Raw genomic sequence first — 11,491 nt, 5'->3', positions numbered from 1 at the left:
AATTCAGAAAATGCATGCATTTTAAAGATGGCCATATACATTCATGCGATACAATGACAATCAATTAATTTGGATTGTGAGTCTTCAATATCAATCGAACAACGCCAATTTTCTGGTTCTTAATGGGGGCCTGGGATTGGGCGGGGGGGGGGGGCAGGGAATTTCTCCCATAGCACCCCCCCACCTCCCCTTGGATTTGCCACTGCTCCCCCCCCTCTTCATCAGGGCTCGCTGTATTTCGAGGGTGGTGGCGGTGGGGGGCGGTGGGGTGGGTGGGGGAGGGGCAGTGGGGGGGGGGCTACTCCCCGAGACTGCCGCGAGCCTCTCCCACGCACATGGCGGCGGGGCCGTGACATCTGGCAGAGGAGCAGCAGCAGCAGCAGCAGGAGGAGCAGCAGCAGCAGCAGGAGGAGCAGGAGCAGCAGGAGGAGCAGGAGCAGCAGCAGCAGGAGGAGCAGGAGGAGCAGCAGCAGCAGCAGCAGCAGGAGGAGCAGCAGCAGCAGGAGGAGCAGCAGCAGCAGCAGCAGGAGGAGCAGGAGTAGCAGCAGCAGGAGGAGCAGGAGGAGCAGCAGCAGCAGCAGCAGGAGCAGCAGCAGCAGCAGCAGGAGCAGCAGCAGCAGCAGCAGGAGGAGCAGGAGCAGCAGGAGGAGCAGGAGCAGCAGCAGCAGCAGCAGCAGGAGGAGCAGCAGCAGCAGCAGCAGCAGCAGCAGGAGGAGCAGCAGCAGGAGGAGCAGCAGCAGCAGCAGCAGGAGCAGCAGCAGCAGCAGCAGCAGGAGCAGCAGCAGCAGCAGCAGCAGCAGCAGGAGGAGCAGCAGCAGCAGGAGGAGCAGCAGCAGCAGCAGCAGGAGGAGCAGCAGCAGCAGGAGGAGCAGGAGGAGCAGCAGCAGCAGCAGCAGGAGGAGGAGCAGCAGCAGCAGCAGCAGGAGGAGGAGCAGCAGCAGCAGTAGTAGCAGCAGCAGGAGCAGCAGCAGCAGGAGGAGCAGGAGGAGCAGCAGCAGCAGCAGGAGGAGCAGGAGGAGCAGCAGCAGCAGGAGGAGGAGGAGCAGCAGCAGGAGGAGCAGCAGCAGAGCAGCAGCAGCAGCAGCAGCATCAGGAGCAGCAGCAGCAGGAGCAGCAGCAGCAGCAAGAGGAGCAGCAGCAGCAGGAGCAGCAGCAGCAGGAGGAGGAGCAGCAGCAGCAGGAGGAGGAGGAAGAGGAGGAGGAGGGAGACGCCGGGAAGAAGAATCTGAAACTCGTGGCGACTCAGCCGAGCGGGACTCACCGCCTGAGCTTTGTCCCTCACCAGCCTCGCCTCCGCCTCCCACAGGCTGCGGCCGTCTGTGCGGGATGGGGAGGGGGGGGCAAGAGGGGGGGGGGCAAAGGGGTGCAGGGGGAGAATTAAGAGAGGGGAGAGAGAGAGGGCAGGGCGAGGCGGGGAGGGGAGAGGGATGGGAAGTGGAGAGTTGGGGAGAGGATGGTGAGAATCAATGAAGGGAGAGTGAAAGGTGAGAGGGGAGGGGGGGTGGAGGGGTGGAAATGAAAGAAGACGCGAGGGGTGAGAGGGAAGGGAGAGAGAGGGGGGGTGGAGAGAGAGAAAATATGGCGAGAGCCAGTGAAGGGAGAGTAAAAGGTGAGAGTGAGGGGAGAGAAGAGAGAGTGGAAGGTGAAGGGAGACGCGAGAGGAGAGAGGGGAGACGCGAGGGGAGGGAGAGGGGGAGAGAAAGGTGAGAGAGAGTGAAGTGAGACAGGAGGGAGAGCGGGACAGTCTTCGGGGAGATGGAAAGGAGAGTGCGGATGGAATTAGCGCAGAGTGAGCGATGGGAGAGGAGATGCAGGGGAGAGCAAAGGGAGAGAGTGGGGGAGCGTGATGGGGAGCAGCGATGGGACGCAAGGGAGAGGGAGGGGAGAGCGGGTGAGGGTTGAGCAGATCGACAGGGAGGGCGAGGGAAGGACAAAATCGTCAGATAACGGGGAACAAAAAGACAAAGATCCCCCAAATAGCCTTTAACAGACTGTTGGGGCAAGTGCTGTTCGCGAGTATCTATGAAGGCCGGAACGCCACGCGAAGTGATGGGTGGCCAAAACCACGCCCAGCCGCCTTTGTCTCCCCAGTCGTGATGTTTACACAACGCACCAGGTACTGTAATCGTTTAAGGCTGAGTCGACCTAGGGGAGGCCCAAGAATAGTTCAGATATTCGCGTTCGTAGCACGCAGCGCAGCGCTCGAGTACCTGGTGCGGTGTGTAGTAACCATCGCTACCGGGGGAGACAAAGGCGGCCGGGCGTGGTGCTGGCCACCCACCCCCTCGTGTGCCGTGCCGGCCTTCCTAAGTGCTCGCTAACAGCACTTGCCCCCAACATTCTACTCCGGCTCTACGGGGCTATCTGTGCCTTTGCGTGTGCGGCGTTATCGTCGTGGTTGTTAGTCTTGTTGTTATTGTTGTTGTTAGTGTTGTTGTTATTGTTGTTGTTATTGTTGTTGTTAGTGTTGTTGTTAGTGTTGTTGTTATTGTTGTTGTTACGCGTCCGTATCTCTGTCCTTGCGTATGCGAGGCGCCCTGGGATGAACGCGCGCGATCTCACGCGAGGCTCTGTAAGCGTCTCGCAAATTCCCTCCGAATGCCAAAGCCAAGGGAGGCCCGAGTTGGTAGCGGGTTTGATGAGCGCCGCACTTCGTGAGTCACCGTCGCTGCCTCTCCGCCCGTAACTTCCATGCGAAAGCAATGCCTTCGTGTGTGTGTGTTACCGAGCGTTGGACTTCTCTCGCACCGTACGTAGCCGAACGCGCTCATCGGAGGTACGGGGGAAGGACAACAAACCAAACGCAAAAAAAGCAGTTGAAAAAATATGAGTTTTGTCAATCTTGATGATGATTTAAAAGTGTATCGTAGCTCCAGTGGTTACTAATATCAGAAGGAAGAGCGTTCCAGACGGCCGCAGATGCGCATCTGAAAGCGCCGCGCGATGCGGTGGCCACCGCCTTTATTCTAAGGTTGTATTTAGTCTCAAGCCACTGCGAGAATGACCGCAGTTTTTCGTTCCCAATCTTCTCTCTCTCTCTGTCCCTCCTTAAACGTGTGGTGCCCAATCCAATTTCGGTCTTTCTCACTCCCTTGCACCCCTCCACTGGAATAAACTTCCCCTGCACATTGAGCAGCACTGCTCATAGACCCAACACTGCCCGTAGACTCAGCACTGCCCATAGACTCAACACAACCCATAGACTCAGCACTGCTCATAGACCCAACACTGCCCATAGACTCAACACTGCCCATAGACTCAACACTGCCCGTAGACTCAGCACTGCCCATAGACTCAACACTACCCATAGACTCAGCACTGCCCATAGACTCAACACTACCCATAGACTCAACACTGCCCATAGACTCAACACTGCCCATAGACTCCACACTGCCCATAGACTCCACACTGCCCATAGACTCAAAACTACCCATAGACCCAACACTGCCCATAGACTCAACACTACCCATATACTTAACATTGCCCTTAGACTCAGCACTGCCCATTAGTAGCGAGCAACATCAACAAACAAGTTACCGCCTTCCAATACCTTTTCTCCAACAGCTATATGACTTGTATATATATTTACACATCCCATCAGCAGCTCCGCCTTACTTTCGGGGCCTGCATAATTTCAGCAGCATCGGCGTCAATTCATTCAAACTCTGGACCGATTTCGAGACTCAGTGTGTCATCCGCAGCATGATAAGACACTGAAGGTCAGGCTCGCCTTGAACCAAGGCTGGGCCATGTGGCCGATGGTTTGTGGAGGGACAGCAGATGCGTGAAAGGAGGCTTGATTATTTTGCAACTTATATTCTTCACGACGCTTATGGTTAGTTTGTATCTTTCGCAAAGGTCTGGGTTTTGGTGATGTGTGCGGGTCTGTGTGTGCGCTCGTAAGACGGCCTCCATAGGTGCTCGCTAAAAGCACTTGTCCCAAAAGCCCGTTGAGGCTACACGGGTGATCTTTGTCTTTGTTTGTGCACGTGCGTCTGCGGGGAAGCCGCGGCACGTGCGGACAGGAGCCCGTGGCTCGGAGCCAAGACCCAAGACCACATGAGCCCCCCCACACCTCCCCCGTCACCCCCCCACCACCCACCCACCCTCCCCACCCAACCACCCACCCTCCCCACCCCACCCTCCCCACCCCTCTTCCTACCTTCTCACCACCACGGCCCAGACCAAGCGACCACCACAACCACGGCCGCGAGCGACGAGAGATTGAGTTCAGGTGATAAGAGGTACAGGTGCAGCCCTGCAATGTATCGCTAACGTCCCCTGCTTGTGTGACAGCTCTCCACTACAGAGAGAGAGACAGCTGGGGAGAGATCCCCCTCGTCTAGTGGGTGTTCTGCCTACTTTTCCACGCTCTCCAGGCCGTCTCGGAAGAGGTGGGACAATCCACACTTTACCCCACCACACAACGCTGCCGCACCGGGAGATCGAACCGGTAACTTCTCCGGATTGCAAGTCCAGGGCGCCGAGAATGACACAATGATTGGATGAATGAATTGTGAGTCGTTCAATATACGCCTGCTTATCTTCCAACACGAATTCAAGAACACAAAGACAAAGATCCCCCGTATAACCTTAGCATACTGTTGGGGCATGTACTGTCAGCGAGGGCCTGCGTGGTCAGAACAACGCTCGACCGCCTTTGTCTCCCGAGTGGCGATGTTTACGCACCGCACCAGGTACTCATCCGAGGCTGAGTCGACCTAGGGGAGGCCCAGCACCGGTTCAGAGAATCGTCACCGGTGATAGTCGTGAGCGGGAATCGAACTCGTGTCGCCCGGGGTTAGTAGCGCAGCGTAGCGCTAACCACTGCGCCACGGCTCCCCACTCCCTCACGCACGCGCACGCACGCACGCGCACGCACAGGGGCACTCCCGGGGGGTGCCGGGTGACGTTAACACAACGTGAGCTGCCGTCCGACACACTCGGGGCGCAAGATGAATAATACGTTCGGAAATGAGCGCACGCGAAAGGCGAGAGAGGTAACAAAGTGAGACAGAGGGGAGGGGGCTATGGGTGGTGGGGGTGGTGGGGGTGAGACACATTTGGGGAGCGAGGCTCGAGACAGACGGCAGTGAGTTCACCCAACACGTGCTCGCAGGCTGTGGCGACGCAGCATCTGGTCAAATATATGGCGAAGAGGGCGGGGGTGGGGTGAGGGGGTGCAATGGTTTAATGGAGAAAGGAGGCTTGGGATGGAAGTTGGAAGTGAAGGAGCGGTGGGAGGTTTAGGGGGAGATGTGGTGGTGGTGGTGGGGTGAGGTTATTCATTGGTGCTGGGAAGTGGAGGGGGGGAGCTTCTGTACACCCGATCCGCTAGGTGAGTGAGCGAGCGAGCGGGCAGGGGAAAGCGCACGGTAGCGAGGCTGTGGCTGAGTGGCTGAGTGATGTGTGCGTGTGTGTCATTGTGTGTGTCATTGTGTGTGTCAGTGTCAGTGTGTGGGGGGGTAGTGGTTAGCGCGCTGCACTAAAAACCTGGCGTCCCGGGTTCGATTCCCGCTCGCGGCTAACACCAGTGACGATTATATGAACCGGTCCTGGGCATCCCCTAGGTCTACTCAGCCTCGAATGAGTACCTGGTGTGGTATGTAAACATCGCCACTGGGAAGACAAAGGCGGCCGGGCGTGGTGCTGACCACCCAATCCATCGTGTGCCGTGCTGGCCTTCATAGGTGCTGCTCGTTAACGGCACTTGCCCCAACATTCTGTTATGGCTCTACGGGGTATCTTTGTCGTTGTATGCGTGGCTGTGTTGCTATTGACGTGTCTGTATCTATGTATTTGTGTACTTGCCCTAACAGTCTGTTAAAGACCGTACGGGGTGATCTTCATCTTATCTGTGTGTGCAAAGTGGAACGGAATGAAGGGCCGTGTTTGTTTTGGTCTGGGAGGGTGGTGAACGCGTTGGACTGCACTTCTATGCTTCCACGTCGATGATGTCCCTCCCCCCGCGACCCTGCCCCGCTCCCCCCCCGTACCCCGCTCTCACAAGCCCCTTGCTGACCAGGGTGCTGAAGTCACGGTCACACAAACCCTAAGCGCGGGGCCCCCCGCAAGGCGTATGAAGTGGGCGGGGGGTACCCCATTCATCCAGCAGTGGATCGCGACCCCAGTGCTGTGCGTGTACGTACCGGAGAAGCAAACCGAGAGAGGGAGGAGAGAGTGAGAGGAGAGAGGGGGTTGTGCAAAGTGAGGCGATTCTTCACGGAGGGTGCAGAGAGTGATGTGAATTGGAAGAGAAGCAAGGTGAGGAAATGAGAGAGAGAGAGAGAGGGAGTGGTGGCGGTGTGGGTGCTGGAGGGTAAGAGAGGAGAGAGACAAGCGAGACGTGCTGGCGAGTGAAGCCATGAAGGCACAAGCTGATACGAGGGATGTTGCGACACTACGACGAGAGTGGAAGAGTGGGAGCTGCGAGGATGTTTTTTTTCTTCCCGCGCAGCTGCGCGGATTTCCGAGGCGATCACGCGGATTTCTGCGGCGCTAATGAGACCCCCCCCCGTCCCTCCGCCCCCACCCCCTCCTCACCCCTCTCACAGCTGGGCTGGGTTCTGGCTGCGTATTTTGTCTGATTCTGTAAAGAGCTGCAGCTGTGCGCAGAGGGGGGAGTTCACTTCGCGTGGCCATATCTCCCTGCCTCTGCCGCTCTCTGTCTCTCTGTCTCTGTCTGTCTCTCTGTCTGTCTCTGTCTTTCTGTCTCTGGCTGTCTCTCTGTCTCTGTCTGTCTCTCTGTCTCCCTGTCTCTCTGTCTGTGTCTCTGTCTGTCTGTCTGTCTCTCTGTCTCTCTGTCTATCTGCCTCTGTCTGTCTCTCTATCTCTGTCTGTCTCCCTGTCTCCCTGTCTCTCTGTCTGTATCTCTGTCTCTGTCTGTCTCTGTCTGTCTGTCTCTCTATCTGTCTCTCTGTCTCTGTCTGTCTCTCTGTCTCTCTGTCTCTCTTTCTGTCTCTCTGTCTCTCTTTCTGTCTCTCTGTCTCTCTGTCTCTGTCTGTCTCTCTCAAATCTCACGCTGCCACTCACGGTCTCCCTGTCTCTCCCGCTCCCTGCCTCGCCCTATCGGGCTCTCTCTGAATTCACTCTGTATCTCTTCCTCTCTGTCTGTCTCCTTCACAATCTGTCTCTCGCCCTCCCTGTGTATCCCCTCCCTCTGTCTCCCCCTCTCTCCGTGTCTCTCTTTGTGTCTATATCTCTATTGGTGTACGAACATCGTATGCGAGCGCGAGTGAGCGAGCGAGAGCGATGATTCGAGGGGTCAGTGGAAGAAGTTGGAGTGATGGCGAGGAGTGGACGGTGCTTTTGAATCCAGACGCACTGAGATCCATCCCAAATCACAGAAATATTTCCAGACGTGGAGCTGCAATTTCTGCACCATCGCCTGAAGTTTTGTTGGCAGTTTCACAGAAATAACGGATTTGAAGCGTTCCCTACCCCCTTCTTAAACAAAGACAAAGATCCCCCGTATAGCCTTAGCAGACTAGTGTTGGGGCAAGTGCTCTTAGCCATTAAGGCCGGCACGGCATTCGATGGGGTGAGTGGCCAGCACCACGTCCGGCCGCCTTTGTCTCCAAAGTGACGATTTTTACACATCGAACCAGGTACTCATTTGAGGCTGAGTCGAATTAGGGGAGTCCCAGGACCGATTCAGATAATCGAGCAGGAATCGAACTCGAGTCGCTGGGTTCGTAGTGCAGCGCGCTAACTGTTGCACCACGGTTCCCTAGAGCTATCCGCTCACCCATTCAACTACACAGCACGGAGCCATCAACCCATTCACCCATCCAGCCACCCGATTCCCCAACCACGCAGCCACACAACCACCCAGTCACCCAACCAACCACCCATCCACCCAACCACCCAGTTACCCAACCACGCATCCACACAACTTACCCAGCAACCCAACCACCCATCCACCCAACCACCCAGCCACCCAACTTACCCAGCCACCCAACCATCCATCAACCCAACCACCTAGTCACTCAGTCACCCAACCACCCAGCGACCCCAGGACTCAGTTTAGGCAGCCAAGTCGCGCTGACTCAGCCACTCACCACCCACCCGTCTATCCGCACAGCCACGACGTCTCCTCCACGCTCAGCGGGGGGATCTGCAAGGAACACCCCCCCTCCAATTGAGCAGAGGCTGCCCCCACCCCCCCACCAGATCTCTATAAGCCAGGGGCAGCACGGGGAGCCAAGCGGCGGGAGCGTGGGCAGGCGGAAGGTCGCAGAGGGACGAGTGGCTCGCCCGCACAGACGCCGCTCCGGCCAACGCTCTTAGGGCGGCGTGAGTCACGGGGAGATTCAGCTTCGTGAAAGCCACGCGGCCCCTGCCTCTCTCCCTCCCTCTCTCTCTCGTTCGCTCTCTCCATCGCACGCTCCCTCCCTGCGCCACAGCGCGTGGATTTGTAGCGTTTATTTTCATTTGTTTGCTGGTGACTTTGTGTATTTCGTATCGGAATCGCCTCCAGTGCTGTTGCTGCTGGCGGCAATAAAAGTTGTTTAAAAGTCAAAAGTATCTCCATCGCACGCCCCCCCTCTCTCGCACGCTCCCTCGCACCCCCCCCGCTACCCCTGTCTCTCTCGCTCGCTCCTTTTCGTTCCACCTCTCGTGCACTCGCTCTCATTGTCCATCTCTCTACCGCTTCTCTCTCTCTCTTGAGTCGCCACGGTGGCGAGATGTTAACAACCTCGCCCGGTATACAGGAGGCTCTTGGGTCCGATCCCAACCCCTGACGCCTGTTGTATATTTGGAGTTTGCGTGTCTCTCTCCCTCTTCCTCTCCGTGGTGGCGTGGATTTTGCTCCACATTTAGAATCAACGACACGCGAGTATTTGGCTGCTACAAATGTCCACGTGATTTTAAGCGACTTCGTTGAGCCATCATCATTCGTGATGACCAGGTCGCCTCTGAACACGAGCTATACAGCTCAGTGGGCCTTAACTGGTAAAAATAAAATAGTTGTATAGTTGAGTTTGTTTTGTCCAGCTCTCCTGCACATCTCTCTCACTCGGCATCCGATTAAACCACGGCACACACGCCCCTGGCAGCCGCATCCAAGGGGGATGACTCTTTTTGGCAATGGGATTCGTGTGGGAGGCGGGGCGGGGAGGGGGGTTAGAGGGAGTTCCAAGGATCTGGAGGGACGCCCCGAGACACGGAGGAGACGTCTCTCTCACCCGGAGTCGCCCTGGCCCGGCGACACGAGTGGGAGCAGTGTGAAGGGAATGCGTGCGTGTGTGTGTGTCTGTGTGTGTGTCTATGTGTGTGAGCCCTCGGGGCTCCTCCAGAAACAACGAAAAACCATTGCGGATGGCCACGTGGAATGTTCGAACGCTCACTGCGGAGGAGAGGCTGCCACTCCTCTGTCGGGAGCTGGACCGGTACCGCCTGGATCTCTGTGGCATTCAGGAGGTCCGGTGGACCGGTTCTGGCTCCTGCCACCATGAGGGGTGGACAGTCCTCTACTCGGGGCAGGAGACTGCCAAACAACAGGGTGTGGCTCTTCTTCTGAACAAAAGAATGAAGGGGGCGTGGGAGCGTGGCGGTGAGGTGTGGGAAGCTGTAAGCCCCAGGATACTTTGGGCTCGCCTTCCCATCAACCAGAGGCGAGGAGTGGTGGTCGTGGTTACTTATGCCCCCACCGAAGACGAACATCTGTGGAGGGATGCAGGCAAAGCCGATGAGTCGGACGCTTTCTATGACCTCCTGTCACAGGTGCTGGCTAAAGTGGCCACTCGGGACAGAGTCATCTTGTTGGGTGACTTCAATGCCCGAGTTGGTCATGATACTGGCACCTGGTCTGGAGTGATTGGAAGGCATGGGCCAGATCAGCTCAATAATAACGGTAGGAGGCTGCTAGATTTTTGTGCAGCCCATGGGCTTGTAGTTACCAACACGCTCTTCCGGCATCGGCGCATCCACACAACATCATGGATGCATGCCGGGTCCAAGCAAGAACATCTGCTGGACTACGTAGTGACGGACCAGCGGATGCGAGCCCATGTCCTTGACACCAGGACCTACCGTGGAGCTGATCTGCCCTCTGACCATCGACTAGTCATCTGTAAGATGCGCCTGCCATTCTTCCACTCCGGTGGTGGGTGTACACCCAGGATCCCATTCCAACCAAAAGTGGCCTGGTCTAAGTTAGCTGATGAAAGTTGCAAGCGAGAATTTCATCATCGCTTGCAGCTGGGGTTGGCATCGTCCCCCACTCCACCTGATGTCGAGGGTAAATGGGCGAGGTTTAAGACTGTGACTCATGCAGCTGCAATGGCTGCTTTGGGTACGCGGTCCAGACCTCCCCGGGAACCCTGGCTGACGGAGGAGGTGTTCAGGTTAATTGAGAAAAAGCGACAGGCCCACTCTCATCGCCTACAGCATCCCACGTCAGAGAATGAGGAGGTTTACCGCAGTCTTCGCTCGGAGGTTCGGAGAGCCGTGAGGCGCTGTAAGGATGGGTGGTGGTCGCGGGTTGCTGAGGAGATGGAGCCTGCCTCAGTGGCCCGCGATCACAAATCACTATTTAACTCCATCAAAAAAGTAACCTGCAGCGCCACACCTATTACCATCATTAGAGGAAAAAACGGTGATCCAATCTCCGACCCCCAGGAACAGGTTTGCAGATTTGCTGAGCATTTCTGTGAGGTCCTGGGGGAGGGAAAATCTCTCAGCCAGGAAAACATCATGGCACAAAGTGGGGATAACCCTGCTGAGGCTGCGGTGCCTCAAATATTGGAAGAGGTCACCCCCTGTGAGTGGCTGGCTGAGGTGCCAGCTGTTGAGGAAGTACTGAAGGCGATCCGGAGTCTGAGACCAGGGAAGGCACCGGGCAGAGATGATCTCCCAGGCGAAATGCTGAGGGAGGGTGGCGTTTGTGCACAGACTGCCCTATATGACATCATAACAACAGTCTGGACCACTGGACGGGTTCCGCAGGACTGGAAGGATGCCCTGGTGGTCCCCCTCTTTAAGAAGGGGGACCGTACCGACTGTAACAACTACAGGGGCATCTCACTCCTCAGTGTGCCGGGTAAGGTCCTGGCAAGGATTATTCAACATCGCCTTGCTAGGCATGCTGAGGAGAGGCTTGCGGAGCCCCAATGTGGTTTCAGGAAAGGGCGGTCCTGCACAGATGCCATATTTTCTGTCCGTCTGCTACAGCAGAGGTGTAGGGAATTCCAAAAAGACCTACATCTCTGCTTTATTGACCTGGTCAAGGCCTATGATACCATCAGTAGGACTGGGCTCTGGGTTGTTCTTCGTGCTTTCGGAGTCCCTGACCCTCTGCTCACGATCATTAAGGACCTTCATGATGGTGAGCGGGCCCGGGTAAAACTACGTGGCCGGGAGTCGGAGCCTTTCCCTGTACACCTTGGGGTGCGACAGGGATGTCCTCTGGCTCCCACATTATTTAACATCTATTTCGACTGCGTAGTTCGTGAAGCCTTCAATAGCTGTACCGGGGGAATTACCATTT

The 11,491-nt window shown here is 56.8% G+C and overlaps 1 protein-coding gene across 1 annotated transcript in view; it reads right to left on the bottom strand.

Annotated features, from left to right (window-relative positions):
* The window catches only part of LOC144723198 (nuclear factor of activated T-cells, cytoplasmic 3-like), a 46,205-nt gene that overhangs the window by 281 nt on the left and 34,433 nt on the right, over positions 1-11,491 (bottom strand). Inside the window, exon 9 of the mRNA XM_078601728.1 lies at positions 1,262-1,317. Coding sequence (XP_078457854.1) covers positions 1,262-1,317 — 56 coding nt within the window. The remainder of the gene's footprint in view (positions 1-1,261; positions 1,318-11,491) is intronic.

This window comes from Lampetra planeri, chromosome 17 (assembly GCF_965212315.1).
Source record: "Lampetra planeri chromosome 17, kcLamPlan1.2.h2, whole genome shotgun sequence".
In the NCBI taxonomy this organism is placed as follows: domain Eukaryota; kingdom Metazoa; phylum Chordata; class Hyperoartia; order Petromyzontiformes; family Petromyzontidae; genus Lampetra; species Lampetra planeri.
The sequence above is the reverse complement of the archived record's forward strand: the minus strand, read 5'-3'. Positions and strand labels throughout refer to the sequence as shown.